The sequence below is a fragment of the Venturia canescens genome, chromosome 1 (genome assembly GCF_019457755.1).
Source record: "Venturia canescens isolate UGA chromosome 1, ASM1945775v1, whole genome shotgun sequence".
Taxonomy (NCBI): Eukaryota; Metazoa; Arthropoda; class Insecta; order Hymenoptera; family Ichneumonidae; genus Venturia; species Venturia canescens.
The window spans coordinates 36,551,298-36,570,484 of NC_057421.1; the positions used below are offsets into that span (position 1 = coordinate 36,551,298).

The 19,187-nt window shown below is 36.0% G+C and overlaps 3 protein-coding genes across 4 annotated transcripts; 2 read left to right on the forward strand and 1 right to left on the reverse strand.

The window, feature by feature from the left end:
• The first annotated feature begins 1,680 nt into the window (after positions 1–1,680).
• LOC122413163 (neprilysin-2-like) lies at positions 1,681–5,149 on the forward strand. 2 transcript variants are annotated; one of them, NM_001414558.1, is made up of 7 exons: positions 1,681–2,001; positions 2,571–2,782; positions 2,877–3,053; positions 3,220–3,714; positions 3,877–4,168; positions 4,279–4,529; positions 4,701–5,149. In NM_001414558.1, exons 1-7 carry the CDS (start codon positions 1,734–1,736, stop codon positions 5,037–5,039), a joined length of 2,034 nt encoding a protein of 677 aa, NP_001401487.1. In that variant the 5' UTR covers positions 1,681–1,733; the 3' UTR covers positions 5,040–5,149. The 2 variants fall into 2 exon arrangements, with proteins under 2 accessions (NP_001401487.1, XP_043279278.1); XM_043423343.1 differs by lacking the exon at positions 1,681–2,001 and adding an exon at positions 2,491–2,517 and having other exon boundaries at positions 2,589–2,782.
• Positions 5,150–8,858: 3,709 nt separating this feature from the next.
• On the forward strand, positions 8,859–15,680 carry LOC122413098 (neprilysin-2-like). The gene is made up of 10 exons (NM_001414561.1): positions 8,859–8,991; positions 9,148–9,272; positions 9,571–9,702; positions 11,461–11,706; positions 12,107–12,315; positions 12,618–12,794; positions 13,153–13,647; positions 14,166–14,457; positions 14,540–14,790; positions 15,259–15,680. Exons 1-10 carry the CDS (start codon positions 8,939–8,941, stop codon positions 15,595–15,597), a joined length of 2,319 nt encoding a protein of 772 aa, NP_001401490.1. The 5' UTR covers positions 8,859–8,938; the 3' UTR covers positions 15,598–15,680.
• Positions 15,681–15,975: 295 nt separating this feature from the next.
• Positions 15,976–19,150, reverse strand: LOC122413218 (eukaryotic translation initiation factor 3 subunit G-like). The gene is made up of 3 exons (XM_043423413.1): positions 19,039–19,150; positions 18,581–18,809; positions 15,976–17,058 (listed from the first exon to the last, which is right to left on the reverse strand). The coding sequence occupies exon 3, from the start codon at positions 17,054–17,056 to the stop codon at positions 16,190–16,192; it is 867 nt and encodes a 288-aa protein (XP_043279348.1). The 5' UTR covers positions 17,057–17,058; positions 18,581–18,809; positions 19,039–19,150; the 3' UTR covers positions 15,976–16,189.
• Positions 19,151–19,187: the final 37 nt, after the last annotated feature.

Here is a 19,187-nt window from a genome sequence, read left to right on the forward strand (position 1 = left end):
CAAAAAATCGTTTGACAACAGTAAAAAGTGGTACTGAGAAAAGCATTAGGGATCGCTGATTACGAGTCTGCATTCAAAATTTAAGACAACGGGATCCAATGAGAATTGCGGCAACGTTTTTTTGTCGTCTCATATCCATGATTACCGTAATAAAATTTCGGTAGATTAAATTTTTGTGAAAAATTTGTAAAGATTGTGGAAGATTTCTATCCGTGAATTTTCATTAATAAAGCTTTAGCGGAAAAATAGAAGTATACATAGTGTTGTGATAAACAGCGCAGAAGTTCAAATATGAAATTTTCAAATACCTCTCAAGAACAATTTATTCAGGAATTGTGCATAATTTAGAAAACTCAAAAATTTACAAGTTCACATTTTTTATCGCTATTTACAGTAACTATAATATTTGTATCCGCGATCGTGAATTTCTCCTAATCATTTTCGATCTTGAATTTTTTGAAATATGATTTTTAATTAAACGGAAAAAGATAGGAAAGTGGAATAACGAAGTTGGAATTATTAACGAAATCGTTTTAGAAATCGATGTTCTGTCGAGAAACGGTCAATTTTCATAATCCCGTCAAATTTTCTAAAATTCAGGTGTCAATTTTGACTAATAAACCTATGACGCATTTTTAATTACGTGAATTTGACATTAGATTCGCAATCAGGGAATCCAAAAACCTCACAATAAAAAAATTTTCATCAATATCCTCGCCGTGACGTTTTGCCATTCGACATCTTGAATTTCGAAAATCCGACATTGGATTCGGAATCAATGACGCCAAAAACTCACTTCAACTAAATTTCGAGTTGTTGCCTTGGATAGATTCTTGAAAGACGAGTTTTTCCGACAAAAGACGTCATTTTTTTACGCCAACGAGACTATATTTTCATGTTTTTTCACACCATTAAAGTAACTAAAAAATTCAAAAAACCGGATCTGAATACGTTTTTCTAGAAATAAATTGGAAAAGGTTAAAAAAATTCAAAGGGTTAGAGCAAACTCGGGTCAATTTGACCTCTTATTCAAGGAAAGTGAAAACTTTTTTTCCATGGAATGGTAGTTACCGTGATTCATTGACATCGTTGTAATAGGACAAACCTATTTAATTATTAAAAAATTCGAAAATAGATGTTAGTTTTTTTCTCCTAAATAAGTACATATATACATTCCGTATGCAGGTGAATCCATATATTTATTCCGTATAAATGAAATCCGTAAAATTAGTTATTGAGCTACTTTGTTGGAATTGTTGGAAGAAAGCCTAAATTCATCATGACCTCGTTTGATGCACCAGATCATGTGATTCGATAAAATAGACTTAATCTTAATATTTTTTTCCAATGCACAATCTAGGCCATCTCATGATGCATTCATCGATTGAAAAACTTTTATATATGTATAAAGATTTTGTGATATGTTTGAGACTCAAACGCTTATCATGTTGTGCAAAAAACTTGAATTTCACTGAGATATAAGTGCTGAAATTCAAATTATGGCAATTCCAGGTTATGATGATGATATTTGTCTAACACCGGGATGTATACACAGCGGTAAGTGATAAGATCTAACTCCACAAAAAAAATGAGTTTTCAACTATATCAATATTCGTGGCAACCGTTGCGAGGTTTGATGGTTAAAATTAAAAGTTAGTTTCCATCAACATTATTTGTTATCCGTGGTTGTTTTATTATGTTCTCTATAACCAATTTTAGTAAACATTTTTTTAATGCAAAAACTTGAATCCTTAGCATCTGCGATTCTGAAAAACATGGACTTTAGCGTCGATCCTTGCGAAGATTTTTATCGATACGCATGCGGTGGCTTTATCAACGAAACTATCCTTCCCAACAGCGAGTCTAGTGAGGGTAGCTTTTCGATTGAATATAAGAACGTACTTGAACAGATTAAACTGAGACTCGGAGACGAAACTGAACCCAACGAACCGAAGCACTCCAAGCTCGCAAAAACTTTGTATAAGCTCTGTATTAATAAAAGTAAGTATCACATTGTTTCAACAGGAAAGTTTTTCTCCCCTTCGTGAAAAAAAAATTTTGAAAACTACTTCCGTTCTAAACGGAATTGCATGAGAATATCGACCAATACTTTTTCAGAATCACGTAAAGATGAAGTAAATACATGAAACTCACGAAATCAACTCATCTTGATTGTCTTCTTATAGATTCAAAACTACGAGGATATTACTAGAATAAATCGTTGATCCCATATATTTCATTGAAATTGGAGATTTTGTTCTTTTGCAGCGGAAAGAAAAGCCCTCAAGAAATAACAGATTCTTATCGTGAATCCTTATCAAAGGGGCACGCTTTGATCATACGAAAAACGTTCTCTTTTGTTATGAATTTCTATTGAGCAAGTTTTTTTTGTAAAAATTAGTTCAGTGGCGATAAGCCCTTATAAGAACTGTGCTTAAATCATCAAGCACAATATAAATCATGGAAGCTTGGAATCTTGTTATCATTATGGTCGTTTTTCTTCGTAGCTAAGATAAGGTAACTGCAATTATTTATAACAATATAAAGTGTACAACGAAATATTTTTGTAGCCGCAATCGATGCTGTAGGATTCGATTTTCTTCGTGGACAACTGGATCAAATGGGTGGATGGCCAGTTCTCCTTGGGGATGCATGGGATCAAAATGAATTTGTTTGGACAGAAATGATTTATAAATTTCGCGAAGCTGGCTACGGTTTCGACAGCATCATCGATTTTTCCATCACACCGGATGTGAAAAATAGCACGAAACGAGTAATCTATGTACGATTACGTTTAAGATGGGCAAAAATTCAATCAACATGCTCCAAATGATGCTCCATTGTAATTCGATTTTTTTCTCTTCCGAATTCCATAGATTGATCAAGCATCACTCGTACTGGACCGGCCCGTTTTCATGGAGGGCTTTAACAATTCCATCATTGATGCTTATTACAGTTACATGGTTGACATAGCCGAGATGTTTGGTGCCAATAGATTTCGTGCCCTGACTGAACTCAAGGAATCATTGGCTTTCGAAATGAATCTAGCAAAGGTTTTTGTCTCTGTTTTGTAAAATCAAATAGAAGGTTTCAAAACATGCGAAGGTGTGCGACACATTATTTCGCCAACAGAAGTGTTCAGCCGTCTTTATAAATTATATGCAACAAAATTCTTGCCAAAAAATATATTCAGAAAAACTTTTCTTTTTCACTGAACAGATTTCAGTACCGGATGAAGAACGTCGTAATGTAACGAAACTTTATAATCCGATGACAGTTTCGGAACTGACGAATAAATACCCAACTATACCTTGGAGAGAATATTTAAGCAAAATGTTACCATCATCGATCACTGTTGAGGATGATGAAGTCGTGATCGTAATGGCGCCGAGTTATTTCGACAATTTGGAGAAGTTACTGGACGCAATTCCAAAAAGAGTCCAAGCGAACTACCTCATGTGGAGAGCAATCGCGGAAAATTTACGTTTTCTGCATAATGATGTACTCAACAGGCGGCAGCAGTTCTTCACTGTCCTGTACGGAAACACTGAACGACAAGCAAGAACCGATGAATGTACTTCAACCGTTGCTGAGCGGTTATCGATAAGCGTCGCTGCTATGTACGTTAAGCAGTATTTCAAAGAAGATGCTAAGAAAAATGCGGTCGCTATGGTGGCGGACATCAGAAGACAGTTTTACCACATCTTGGGTCGTGTATGTATTCATGAGTGCTACACAGAAACTCAGGAGCGGATATTTGCCAGAATAAAATTGAATCGACATAATTCATCAGTGAAAATGCGATTTTACTGAAGCGATAATATATTTTTTGAATAAGTTCAACAATTCATTTTGTTTTGAATCATGTAACGATAGATCGACTGGATGGACGAGAAAACACGAGTAAAGGCGTTGCATAAAGCCTCAGCGATGGTCGCCCATATTGGGTACCCCGATGAGTTGCTGGACGATAGGAAGGTCAACGAGTTTTACAGGAATTTCGACATATCCGGGGACAATTATCTTGAGAACATATTGAACCACAATAAATTAGAAGCTGACCGGACGTTTGGCACATTACGTGAACCCGTGAACAAAACTGAGTGGATTAATCATGCTAGATCCGCCGTCATAAATGCGTACAACTATCCTCAACTCAATAGTATCGGTGGGTATCTCGATTTATGATTAATTTGAAAATTGTTTATTATATTAATTTGAACTAACGCGCGATAACCGTTGCGCGCACCGACATTTTCGATATTCTCATTTTCACAGAATTTACCGCCGCTATTTTACGAGGTGCTTTCTTCGACAACGATCGTCCGAATTATATGAATTACGGAGGCATCGGATTTATCATCGGCCATGAAATAACACATGGCTTCGATGACGTGGGCAAAGGATTTGACGCAGATGGTGAACTCGATAATTGGTGGGATGCAACTACTGATGATAATTTCCATCAACGGGCACAATGCATAATTGAACAGTATAGTAACTATACCGTTCCTGAGATCGGCATGAACGTGAGTTCTCTTCCCATTATACTTGAAGAAATAATCCACGGGTATGCCGAAAAATAAAAAAGTTCTCGGAATTTTATACGCAGTATAGGCGTAAACTGAATTTTTTTTACCAATTTTTTGTGGCTTAGAATCGTAAATTTTCTGCCATTTTTCTCTTGTTGTGTTTTGCAGCTGAACGGCATCAAGACCCAGGGTGAGAACATTGCCGATAACGGAGGTATCAAGATCGCGTATCTGGCGTACAAAAGTTGGGTAGAAAGAAATAAACCAGAAAAAAGGTTGCCCGGAATTGATAGAACTCCGGAACAAATGTTTTGGTTAAGTGCTGCCAATGCTTGGTGCGCGAAAGTGAAACGCGAAGCACTTGCCATGGATGTCGTTTCAGAGATGCACAGTCCTGATGAGTTTCGAGTCTTCGGACCGTTTTCAAATATGCCAGAATTCGCTAACGATTACAAGTGCCCGAAAGGTTCAAGAATGAATCCCGAAAAGAAATGTTCCCTCTGGTGAATTATCACTGGGTTCTGGTTCCCAAAACGAATAATAATGTAGTACTTTCGTGAACGAGGAAACTTCTAGTAGTGCCGTTTCAACTATTCCAGTTTATGGTTTCTATGTATTTCAACGTAACCCCAAAAATAAAACTTTTTTATTGCACTTTAAGTTTTTAAATCGTTTTCCAAATTTAAACTCAGCCGCCGAAGTTTGATATAACGATCAAACGAGCCCGCCGAAGGCGGGCGAAGTTCAATCGTTATTATACGAAGACGTCTCGTTCGAAGATGATTAACAGTAGTAGCGTCAACTATGCCCAAATCCACAACGTTTAGAGAGTTTTATCCCAGAATTTTTGTTTCCTCCCGTTATATCAGCACTCCTTTGTTTCTCGTATGAGCGCCTCATTATTTTAGAGACTTCATTTTTTTGAAGAAATAAAAATAAAAAAAATGTTAACATTGATTTGATGATTACTGGGTCGTTTTGGGTATCATTTTCTGGGAGGGAAATAATCATCTTCGAACGAGACGTCTTCGTATAATAACGCCTTCGGCGGGCTCGTTTGATCGTTATATTATACTGTGACGTCTCGTTCTCGATGATTATTACATATATACAGTAGATATTCAGAGCTCATGTTATTTTTTTTTTTTATATATATAGCTTTTTTATTGTATCCAATCTCAACGACAACGAAACATAGTGAAACAATGATAGTGAGTATTTTATGTTTTAAGAATTGAAAGAGCAAACGCATTGTTGTCGTCTTGAATAGGTCTGTTGTAAAATTTTCCGAAAGTGTTAGATTTTTGAGACCATCCAACTGTGCGTCGAATCGTATCAACGTTTACTCCCTTGGTCTTTGCCTTTGAAACAGCAGCGTGTTTTGCACTGTATGCAGTGAACTCCGCTGTATTGACTCCAGCTTTCTTTAAAAAGGTTTTTATCCAATGACCTAATGTTTGTGTGACTAACTGCTTTATAAGGCTTAATGGTTGAGATGAAAAGACGCTTATTCTCTTGTCTTACTTCTTTGGTCCGATCGATGTATTGAATAAGAGTTCTTGCTACGCACAGACTTCTATTTTCCTCAAAAAAGGGTAGAATTAAGTTCGGTTGATAAGCTCCAGGTTTCGAGGTCTTGATTAATTCAGGAATTTTTATTTCAATTCCTGACTTTGTTTGTTTTATATTTTCAATGTTGATTAAAGACATCGTCTGTAGACTATGTGCTGTAGTCAAAACCATCAACGTTACTGTTTTTTCAGCTAGATCCTTCACGCTTAACTGCAGTCCGTCAGGCAGTCCCTCAATGTAGTGAAGTACTGGATCCACGTCCCATGTGGCATATTTGGCCTTAGTGGAACGTTTCCTAAATATGCCTCTCATAAAACGTGACATTATTTTTTCCTCTGAAACATTTCGCAGCGTAACGAGTGCTATTGCTGCTCTGTCTGAATTTAATGTGCCAAATTTTGCTCCATTTTTGAAACGTTCTGTAAGGAACTCTATGACTTCTAGTTCATTTGTATTGAAAAAATCGTAATTTTTCTCTTTTGCAAACTTCCACCACTGTTTTAGTGAGCATTCGTACTGACTGCTTCATTGTAGATCCTGCGATCGAATCGACCATAATATCTGCTTTATCTTGTGAGAGTCCCTTGTTCAAAAAAGCCTGCCTAATAGCCTTCCTGCCACCAGGGAAAGCGACTTTGCCAGCGGGTGTGGGAGTGTTCTGCACGGAGACATCAAAAGTTTATTTTCTGGATTGAAAACAATCGGTGGTCCCCTGAGCAACAAGTTAAATAGAGGATACCAAGGTTGAGTGGGCCAATTCGCTACCACGATTACCCCCTCGGCTTTGTCGTTTATACATTTTTTTAAGGTTGCTAAAATTATTGAAAAAGGAGGAAACGCATAGAATTTCTCATTTGTCCAGGAAATTGTAAATGCATCTACAGCATGTACATCAGGATTAGGGAGCCTAGAACAGAATTTTTCGACTTTCTTATTCAAATAATTTGCAAATAAATCAATTGTGAATGGTCCAAACTCCTTATTTATTTTATCGAACGCTTTGTTAGAGATTTCCCATTCTGTATCTATATTTGTGATCCTGGATGCTGCGTCTGCCTGATTATTTTCTCCCGACGGGATGTAGGACGCAAAGATACTCAATGAGCTTGATTTGGTCGACTCCTTCCTCAGAATCTTCTAACAGTAGTGACACAGCCGCTCCAAGCGAAGGAATAGCTGTGCCTACCGACAGTTGAGTTTCCGTAAAGTGTTGGTCTCGTTTTTTTGAGATTTCAGTGAGTGCTGCAGCCACTTCTAAATTTATTTTTGGTGGTTCAGCGTACAATTCTCCCTTTCTCGAATATTTTTTAAGTAATGCCTTTTTGGTATCCTCTAACAGCCCCTCCTTTATCCATGTACTCCATCGATTTTTAATCTCACTGTGGAGCTTAATTGAATTTACAGGCATCAGATTTGGATCTTCCCCTAAGATCTCCAAAATTTCACTGTCAATTTTTGTTTCTTCTATGACTTCTCCTGTTCTGTCTATATTGAAGGTTAGTTCTGCATTGTCACAATTGTTTTCAATGTCAAATTGTTTTCCAGCGTCAGGCTGTTCCTGATCGTTTTGTTCATTGGAGTCATGAATTGGGAAATAAAACGTAAGGCTCCTTATTTCAGTACATTGAACTATTTGTTCTAAGCTCAGTAATATTCTTTGGCCTTATTTAGGCTTAGGTTATTTCTAATTGAAATAAAACCCGATCTATATTTTTCTCGTATGGAGATGAAGTATTATTTCTTTGAGCTACCTGCCTTTATTAGGCGTACGTGAATCGTGTGGATTACGTACCATGTTTTCTCGTGTGGAAAAAACACGTGTTTCAATGTCTTCTTATGCCAGTTAATTCTTACCTCAAGATTTTTCGTTAATTTGTTCCAGATCTTTCTTATTAACGAGGCAAAGCAATATATCAGACAGAATCTGGATCTGTTGTTGCATCTTTTCGAGTTTTTCTTCAGTATCTCCATATTTTCTTTTGTGATCTCGTGATCGAGAGCGTGATCGTGTACGTTTTTTATCCTTTCCCATTTCTTTCGTTATACTAATTAGAATAGGTCATTTTCCTCTTGACGTGTGAATCGTTGGACACAACGAAACGTAATGAGGCGCTCATACGAGAAACAAAGGAGTGCTGATATAACGGGAGAAAACAAAAATTCTGGAATAAAACTCTCTAAACGTTGTGGATTTGGGCATAGCTGACGCTACTACTGTTAAGATGATGGATCAGTCGGTAATCACACCTCGAATTTTTGAAATTGAAACTCTTTGACATCGTTCGTCCGATTAAAATAATAAAAATGTCATCGTACGCAGCACGATCGCAAAAATCCGATGACATTTTTATTTTTTCGATCAGACGAACGATGTGGAAAAATTTCCTTTTCAAAATTTGCAGCTATCTCTCTCGCACTCACGGTTGTAATTACCGACTGATCCATCATCTTAATCATCGAGAACGAGACGTCACAGTATAATTCGAGCTCGAACATATGATCGCCCATATATATAGTTTTCATGCAAGTACCACGAACTTGTGTTTCAATATTGAAATAACCCGAGTACTACTGAAGTTAAACTAATTATACTCAAATTTTAAAAGTTTATAAACTTGTATTTCAATGAATATTGAATGGAGAGTATATTATTTTCCTGACTTGAGTAAAAACGTGGCAGTGCTCATTTCACTCACCGCTTATCGTTCGAGGTAGTTGGTCAATGGCAATATCCGGATTCGCCGACTAGTTATATATTCAGTCGTAAAATTGTCATAAATATCGGATCTCCTTTGAAAGACAGTGGTTAGAATAGTTCAGAAACATTCACCGCGATGGAAGTCCCAGCAGCACCGAAGACTGATCTTTTGAAACGCATCTTTATTCGGTAATACCTTTGAAAATATTTAAGAATCCGATAGCTTTCAGTCACGCATGGTCGTATTATATTAATTTGTAGGTCATCACGAACGAACTATCTACACAAAATAACGGTTAGAATATCATTTCGAATATATAACGATGTATTCATCATGCTTTTCAGCAATGATTCGGAAAATGGACTATATCGTCGATCGATACGTAATGGACTGTGGATCATTGCAATTTTAGCATTTATTGTTTGCCTTGCTTGTGTCCTCATGAACTGTGTCATAATTACGAAATTTCGTGAGTAAAAATAGTCGTGTTCGTACGAACACCGATATATTTATTTTCATTTTCATTTATATTGTAATTCGAGTGCTCTATTTTCATATTCATTCGATAAGAAAATCGGAGTTGAATTTCATTTAAATATAAAATTGGTGTGGATGATGTGGGACATATGCGAAAAGTCGAAAAAAGAAAATCGTATTTATTAGAATATTGTTTGAGTTTTGCTGACCAAACCGAAATTTAATGGCTCTTCACACATATATCTGTCATGAATTTTTTGTTTTGCACGTGTGCGATTGCATTTGTACAGTCAACGCAAGTTCTCTCCCTGTTGGAATGAAGATAAGTACACCAGGGAAATACACGGAAATTGTACATTTTGTGGACACCCTGAGTGATAACTTGACCGATGTTTGCTTTGAACCGGAATGCATTAAAGCAGGTAGAAAACGGACGAAAATTGTCGATAAAAGCGCATATGAGGTATTCCAATGTGGAACCGGTGGACTTTTTCCCTGATCCCCGTCAAATTGATCAATTTTTTTTATATATGATTATATTAAGTCTAAAAGACACCCTGACGTTTTTTCAAATTTTTCTAAACAGTTATAAAAAAAAACCGAAAATCGCCCCTTTTTAACCCTCTCGGACCGTATGTTGCTTCTACGCAACATGCGCTTCCAAGCCCAATAAAACTGCATCGGTCAGTAAGGTCTGGGTTCTAACTGCCTATTTCCATCAAGCAAGGTTAGAGTGCACCATAAATACTCCTAAAGCAAGAGATAAACTGCTTTAACCCATCGAAATATTAATATGAAGCCGGCGTTTCATGTTGAGTTGGCGTTGTGTGAAAACGTGCTTTAGTTATCGCAAAAGAAAAGTGAGTACACATTTTTTTCGTACTCCAAACGTTATTTCCTTTCAAAGGGAAGCTAATATAATGTATTTAGATTCATTCGTAAATTTTCCTGATTTTGCTCCCCAAGGGCCTGGTGCTGCGCGCAGCAAACATTCAAAAATTCATATTTCCCAACAAAAAAACTGAAATGTCACAATGGATTCGGAAACTAGAAAGTATTTTGAGATGAAATTACGAAATTATGAAATTATGAAAATTATGAAATTATGAATGGAATCCACAAAAATCAATGCTAAACATTTTAAGCTATCACCCGTAGTGGAAGTGTGATGTTTTCCGTGTATTTATGAGCTATTCACGTTGAAAAATTCCGAAAAAGGTCGAGGAGCGCTCACTTCAAGCTAATAGTTAAATATTTTGATATCTAAAACGAATTTTCTTCATAATTTTCGAATAATCAAATCCATATTATTGACCTTGATCAGCTAACGTAGTTATGAATTCTCAATATAATATGATTATACGTACAATATTTGAAGCTATTACACTAGTCATGGAAGGATCGGAAGGAACTTATTTTTTTGAATGATCAAAGCCAACATTGTGGCACGGAAATTGCAGTGATTCCGTATCTCAATTAATGGCCGCTTAAAGCTAGTCCGGCGTGGCACTCACGGCGACAAACTCGGATGTACTAAAGTCTTTGTATACAATACTTCAAAAAAATAAGCACCACAAAGTTTTGAAAATTCAAGTTGAAAAATGAATAAAAATGTGTCAATCTATTTTTTTTTCCAAATCTAGAATAAGATCCTTCTATAATCGGTGAATTAGCTTCAAATATTGTGCAGCATATACAATCATATTATATTGTGAATTCGTAATTACTAGCTGATCAAAGTCCATAATTCTGATTTAATTATACGAATATTGTGATTGAGATTTAGGTATAACAATATTTAACTATTGGCTCAGAGTGAGTGTTCCTAGATTTTTTTTCGGAGCTTTTCAACGTTAATAGCTCATAAATACACGAAAAAAAATCATACTTCAACTACGGGCGCTTGCTTAAAATGTTTGGCATACAATTATCGATTATTGAGTTTTTTCAGATTTTTTAAAACGGGCATTTTTCAGATTTTTTTCAAAAATGACTGTTCAGAAAAATCTGAAAAAACGTCGGGGTGTCTTCAGACTTAATTTAATCATATGAAAAAAAATTAACCAAATTGGCGGGGTCAGGGAAAGTTCAAGGAAAGTACCTCATATACACCATTCTAAATCTTCCAATTGGAACACATCATCGTATTTGAGATGCGATCGTGCGTTATCAAATTCTAGCATCTTCGATTTTAATGAAAATGGATCATGGCACGAAACCCTGTGACGACTTCTACAAATTTGCTTGTGGCAGTTTTTTGAATTCAACGATTATTCCCGATGACAAAGACAGCATAACGTCTTTTACTGCTCTTCGTGATCAGGTAGCCCAGCAATTGAGATGGATCATTGAGGAACAGGAGCAAAAAAATGTATCAAACTCGGTGAAACTGGTCAAGAACTTATACAATTCGTGTATGGATAAGGGTAAGATCTGAAGAGCTTCATGTGATTGACCTACGATTAAACCTATTAACGAACGGTCGACAAAAAACAAATAATTTCAGTGATTGTAGATCAAAAGCGTAAAACTAAGCGAGCAAAAAAAATTATATCGATTATGGCATTGTTGAGTATTCTGAAAATCTTTTGAAAATCCTTCTGTCAGGTTTCAATCTTGCGTACAGAATATCAGATTTTTCAAAACTCGTATAATAATAGTATCAATTCAAATTCAATCATACGAATTTAAAGATCAATCTGCTCACTCAAGTATCGGGAATATCGGGAGATTGAAAATGTCTTTGGTCATTCTCATATTCAAACATTTTCCGTTCATTTCATACTCTTTTTTGTGCAAGTGTTTGAACTTCGAAATGGTTTACAGGTATGATCGAAGCTCGAGGTTTAGAACCCTTGAAAAATACACTAAAAACACTTGGTGGGTGGCCGGTCATAGATGGTCCAAGATGGGATGAGTCGGCCTTTGACTGGGTGAAAGCAATCGAACCATTCCGTAAAGTCGGACATTCTACGAATTTGATAAATTTGAAAATCATTACTGATCCAAAAAATGCAACTCGACACGTTATTGCGGTAGGCTGAGAATAGACTCTTAATTCTTCGCGTTCAATAAAAAAAATACAACGACGCTGAAGTTTCCAACGTTGGAGTCCAACGAAATGAATGAAAAAAACTTTGTAATTCACCCATTTTTTATTTCACGAATCGTTGGTGCAGCTTGAAAAACTACGAATCGCAAATTTGGCAGAGAACAAAATAGAGAAATTACTGGAATTATTGGAGTTTCTTTCGATCATTTCGTTGGACTCCAACGTTGGAAACTTCAGCGTCATAAAATACATATATAATGAGTGTATTTAATGTTGATTTCCCAGCTGGATCAACCAAGTCTCGGACTTTCTCGAAAGCATTTGATTCAAGGATTACAGGGAAAGGCTGTCAACGATTATTACAATTACATGGTTGACATTGCTACAATTTTAGGAGCTTCGAAACGACGGGCAATGAACGAACTTCGAGAGTCTTTACTATTTGAAATTGAACTTGCACGAGTACGTAGAACAATTTTTATGGATCCAAACTATTATGTTATTACATGGTTCAAATTACTTCGGTGAGACCCAAAGTCAGCCCAAGTAATGCGTACAAAAAAAAGAGTAAACTACGATAATATTCATCGTCACGAAATTCAAATTCATCTCGCACCGAAAGATTATTAAAAAAACAACTCGATCATCAGAGAAAAAATCGTTGTTGTAAGTTGTGTTGACACTTTTTTGATCGATTTACACCATCATTTGTTTGAGGCAGGAGCAACGTTATAGCGTTGATATAAGTATCACCTGTACGTTTTCACATAATTTTCTTTTTTATAAGAACAAAAAAGGTTGGATCATTTTTCGTTCGTAGATAAACGTGCCGAAAGAAAATCTGCGTGATGCATCGAAGCTTTACAACCCAATGAATTTAGTCACTTTGGAGCAGAACTATCCTCGTCTTCGATGGCGAGAATATTTGGAAAATAGTTTATCAGAAAAAGTTCACGTCAATGATGAGGAATTAATTGTGTTAGCGGTGCCACAGTACATAGCCCATTTTGATAAACTTATCGCTGTTACGTCGAAAAGGACACAAGCCAATTACATGATGTGGCGGGTAGTGAAAGCTTTAATCGTCTTCCTCAACGATCGAATAAGCAAAAGACATCTCTTTTACACGAAATCTCTTAACGGCAGGAGCAAACCTATGCCGAGATGGAAAGAATGTGTTAAAATTGTCTCACAAACTTTACCAGTCAATGTTGGAGCTTTGTATGTTAAAAAATATTTTAACGAAGCAGCCAAGAAGAATGTTGTTGACATGGTCATGAATATAAAACAAGAATTCGAGAAGACTCTTGAAAAGGTGAACACAAAATGAAAATAAATAATAGTTAAGGAGGGGGGATAGCGACGATACAATGTTGCCATGCTAAACCATGTTAAATACATTAAAAATTTCAAAATGATATGAATTTAATAAAATTTAGTGAACATATTCTTTAGTGCTAAATTTGACAATACAAATTTTTAAAGATTTTTCTTCTGTACAGTTATCGAGTAATTGATCACTCAAGTTCACGTGTATAAGCATAGCGTTTCATTCCGAGCATAAGAAATCTGCTTTAATGCGTAATTACTCGATAACTAACTAAGCAGAAGAAAATTTTGAAAAAAATTGTGTCTTCGCACTTGATGTTGAAGAACATTATCACCAAATTTGATCAATTTCTTATCATTTTGACGAATGTAACCAGCCTCCTTAACAAGTTTATTGTACGGAACCAAATCACTAATTATTCTCGAACACGAAGCTTAAACGGAGAATTGCTTTTAATGAACAAATACGTTATCCATCGATTCAAATTGCGAAATTATTTTCAGGCAGAATGGTTAGATGAGAAAACGAGACGAAATGCTTTAGAAAAGTCAGATGCAATGACGCATCACGTTGCTTATCCGAATGAAATTCTGGACGATAAAAAAATAATAGATGAAATGAAAGACCTCGAACTCTCACAGAATCATTATTTTGAGAATATATTAAAACTGAAGAGCTTTAAAATTGAGCGAGCTCACGTGAAATTGCGGAAACTTGTAGACCCAAATGATTGGATGAGACACGGCCGAGCCGCCGTCGTAAACGCATTTTATTCGCCGGACGAGAACAGCATTCGTAAAATTTTTTTTTTTCTAAATTCTAAAATACCATAAAAAATAAACAATCTCTAAGTTAAAACATATTTATCACGTCGTAGAATTACCCGCTGCTATTCTTCAAGGCGCATTCTTTAATCACGATCGACCGAAATACATGAATTATGGTGGAATCGGTTTTATTATTGGTCACGAGATAACTCATGGCTTTGATGATCGCGGAAGACAATTCGATAAGAACGGAAATTTGTTCGATTGGTGGGAAGGTTCTGCAAAAGATAAATATCTCAAACTTACCAGATGTATTATCGATCAGTACGCCAATTACACTGCCGAACAAGTTGGGCTACACGTAAGTGCACTCTCAACTTTTATTTACGTCAACTATAAATAAATATATTTTATAATAATACAAGAAATATTATGAAATATCAGAATGAAATCGCAGTTGCATATTGAAAGACAAGAATTGTCCGGAATTGAGGAAAATTAAAATCTTCGGCAGTTTAGCTAATGGAGAGAATACTTGAACCGATTTATACGTTATTCATTCCCTACGTACCTAATCCTATTCTGGACAGTTGAACAACATATTAACCTTTAAAGGACGGATCTGGTCGAAATATCGACCACTAGTTTGGTCAGGCACTTCACTTGAAAAATTCATCGATATTATGCACAAATTTCGTGTAAAAAGAAAGGTCGATTTCATCGTAAAAATCCCCGTCCTTAAAAGGTTAAATCACGAGATTATGGTACCGAAGAACAAAATACGGGATAGCAATGAACGTAATAAAGAAATGACTTGATACACACACAGGTGAACGGCGTTCTCACTCAAGGTGAAAATATTGCGGACAATGGGGGTGCAAAATTATCTTATCACGCTTATCAGAATTGGATTGCACTAAATGGGCCCGAAAAGAAACTTCCAGGACTTCCGTACACACCAAGACAAATGTTTTGGATAAGCATGGCTAGCGCGTGGTGCTCGAAATACAAGAATGAACAGCTTGCGCTACGTATCAATGAGGATTATCATAGTCCTGCCGAGTATCGAATCCTTGGAACTCTATCAAACATACGAGAATTTTCAGAAGATTTTCATTGCTTACTCGGTTCGAGGATGAATCCAGTTCATAAATGTATTGTTTGGTAGATTTTTATTTGACAACACTGAATGTTCGATGCTTTAAAAGTGAAAATGTTATTTCCTTCATAAATAAAAATACATGATCTACATTTACTTTCGATAAAATCTTTCAGTTCCAGCTTTTTGGTATTTTGTTTTTATTATATATTATATTTAAGATTCTCGAGACTAGTCAAAAGAAAATCTTTTCATTGATTGAAACATCTGATATTATCTAATTTCGACTGGTTTCTTCTTATAGACTCTTCATTCCCAATTTCATGAAGGACTTACTCTGAAATTTATGAGCTAATAATATGTTCACGCAAGTAGAACGATGATTTTGGAAAAAATTATTCAAATTAGGATCCACAGAGGGAGGTTCTCTTGAATAAAAACGAAGGATTCGATTCAACACCTTTATATGTATATTTGAATCAAAGAATACAAGACCCGAATCTGTAGTAAAGTAATCTCAATGAAGAGAAATGTGGTTTGGAGCGAAGGGAACTTAGGGGGATCAATGAACTGACACCGATTCTTGTGAAAGCGGTGCAACGGTTTATTAATAATGAATTACTAATAAAACGTGTATCAACAGCAGAGCTGCCGGTTGAACTTAATTTTGTTGCGCAGGAGGTTTGGACCAGTCGACGCTGAGGATAAGATGATCATATCCATAACCATTGAGATGAGAAATAGCACGAGCAGCTTCGGCTTTCGTTTTGAAATGCACGTAAGCGAAACCTTTGCAAAGATTCGTAGTGCGATCCTTAGCAAGAAATTGTTTTTGAACGTATCCGAATGGCTTAACGAGTTCTTCGAGATCAGCTTCGTTGGTAGACTCGGAGAGATTGGAAATACGAATAGCAGTGGTGTCATCGCGACGCTGTGTTTGCATTGCATCACCACGGCGATTACCTCCATCTCTCATACTTGGTGGAACGTACTTGCTGCCTTGGGCTTTGCCTATGTCGCTTATAGCGCTTGGAGTTCCACCCGGACCCAGAGCAGGTTTCTTGTCGTCCGGCACTTTGCCACCAGCCAAAACAGTGTCCTTGTAAGGACATTTTGAAGTCCAATGCTCACCATTACAATTACGACACTTGACGATACCCTTGTCACCCATGCTCTTCAGTTTGTCCAAAGAATCATCCTCAACTTTATTTTCTTCCTCTTTGCTTGATATAAACTGCATGAAGACATCTTCAGCTCCAACTGTTGTAGCTGGATTGGGACCTGGTCTATCATCCGCAGAGTCTCCAAATTTCGCCCAATTTTTCCTGACCGCTATTGTCTTCGATACTATTCTTCTTTCAACCTTATATGTACGCACAACCTTCACCTTTTTGTTGTCATCATTGAACTTGTACTCGGTTAGTATCTTAAAACCATTTTCATAAACTTCTGATGGCGGCGGTAATGTGTCTCCTTCATCGTCTACCTCATCTGCCCAACTTGATCCTATTTCGTAAGCAACCGGCATTTCTGTGGAATCATTATTATATGTCTTGAATAATATATGCAATATTTCCCAATTACATGGCTGAATAATCTAATATAGATTTTAATAATTGTATTCGGTTCACAAAATATTCAATTACTATAGTATCCCTTAAGTGACTTGCAAAAAGTATAAACTAATCTTTTTAATATTTTAATATTTAATATTTAATAAATGATAAAGTATTTTAAATATTTTTCTTCTTGTGAGTATTGGAAAGCATTTATACATGTTCTAAATACAGATGGTCTATGTTACTGTTAAGTTTAATATGTACAAAACTCATTTCTTTTACCATATTCAAGCATATTCTGCAATGATCAATATTAGAAATTGAGAATCAACATTGAGAAAGCAGTAAAACTCCAGAACTACTTCTTGTCATAATCAACTTCGAAGGATTTTCAACTCGTTGCAATATTTTTTTTATAGGGATGGTACAGATTTAATAGAGGGCAGGTAGAAAGTACTCGTGGTGCCTTTAATGTCATAAATTATAAGTTTTTGGGGTAGCACTTTCAATACTTTGAAATATAATCATAATAATTTAATATATATATAATAATACAATAATGATAAAAGATTCCCAAAAACTTTCACTTTTCATCACTAGTGGCGCGGTAGTCTACTTGCACCATCCCTATAGTTCATTAAAAAGATAAATGCATTGAATTTAGAGGCTCATTGCTATTAATGGGCTAGTAAAAATTTTTGGAACATTAAGCCAGTTTCGTGATAAGTACGCTGGATGGTACATGGCTAGGTAAGCTGTCACCCGCACAGAATTCACAAATTCAAACGTTAATGAAACATAGGACTGCATTTTAAAGCAGATTGCTCAATAAGATTTTTGTAAATAAATAAATCTGCAACAGAACCTCTAATAATTAATTTTCACTTGTAAGTCCAATTGATCCACTGGTTCCAAACCAATGATTAATAAACAGACAAGTTAGTAGCGATGAAATGAACGGATATCATATTTTGAATAAACAAATTACACTGCTGGTCAGTCTAAAATTTTGAGTTTGACAATTTTTAACTATTTTGTTTTCTTTGAACACTACTGCAGCGTAACAAGTGACTGATCAATCATTAGTATATGTCAAAATTATCATTGAAGTTGATTAATGGTTGCAAAAAACACATTTATCAGGAAGATATAGTCTGAGACTTTCTATCAGTTCTTTTCAAGCTGGAAAATAAAAATACGCCCGGAGTTTCGTCTAACGACCATTGACAGAATGGATGTTTTGAGGTTATGAAACAACGCATATTCTTCGATCTTACGTCAATTATGCACAACACAATAAAATATAGATAAAATAGGTAAAATTTTAAAGTCCAATCTAATTGTAAATTTACCGTAGATACTAAGAAATAATGCTTTTTGTTACAAAAAAAAAAATAGAATTTCACGTGCTCTGTTTCAAGTTATACACCGTTGAAATTTTTTGAACAAAGCAAACGTTTTTTAAAATTAATATACAGTCCAAAGAAACTTACCGGATTGATTCCTTCGAAAATTGTCTTTTCCAAGCGTGCGTTCACACCGTGATTCGGGAATAAAGTTGTGAATTAATATAAATGCAACGTCTCGCCTGCGTTACAATCCACGCAGTCACAGGTACAGGCGTCACGGGCGAAACAGTAATGGTTTAATGGTGGATGACGAATGCCACCATGGCCGCAACCGCAAACGTGGTGAACGGCGCCGAACGGCGGACTACTGAAACTGAACAATATACACAGTGACTACGTTTACACGGCCCTCTTATTCCGGTTTTGTATGTACAGACTGGTATATTTATATATATCGACAGATATGCATTTTGTATATCTTTATTGATATAACTAAACCGGAATAAAAGCGCCGTGTAAACGTAGTCAATGACTACGATCTTATATCTACGACGCTCTTATACCAGTTTTGTTATATCAATATAGATATACAAAATACATACCTATTGATATATATAAATATACTCGTCTGTATATACAAAACTCGAATAAAAGTGCCGTGCATGTGCCGTGTAAACGTAGTCTATGAATTGCGAAGCATCTCTTCTTCAGCAGCCAGAGAGGACTACCGGAGAACAACGTGAGCGCCTCT

Coding starts and splice junctions, on each gene's coding strand:
- LOC122413163 (NM_001414558.1), top strand. CDS start 1,734: ATGCAAAAACTTGAATCCTTAGCATCTGCGATTCTGAAAAACATGGAC. Junction 3,054..3,219: donor TCGAAATGAATCTAGCAAAG/GTTTTTGTCTCT, acceptor TTCACTGAACAG/ATTTCAGTACCGGATGAAGA. Junction 3,715..3,876: donor TTTACCACATCTTGGGTCGT/GTATGTATTCAT, acceptor ATGTAACGATAG/ATCGACTGGATGGACGAGAA.
- LOC122413098 (NM_001414561.1), top strand. CDS start 8,939: ATGGAAGTCCCAGCAGCACCGAAGACTGATCTTTTGAAACGCATCTTT. Junction 9,273..9,570: donor TGTCATAATTACGAAATTTC/GTGAGTAAAAAT, acceptor GCATTTGTACAG/TCAACGCAAGTTCTCTCCCT. Junction 12,795..13,152: donor TTGAAATTGAACTTGCACGA/GTACGTAGAACA, acceptor TTTCGTTCGTAG/ATAAACGTGCCGAAAGAAAA.
- LOC122413218 (XM_043423413.1), bottom strand. CDS start 17,056: ATGCCGGTTGCTTACGAAATAGGATCAAGTTGGGCAGATGAGGTAGAC.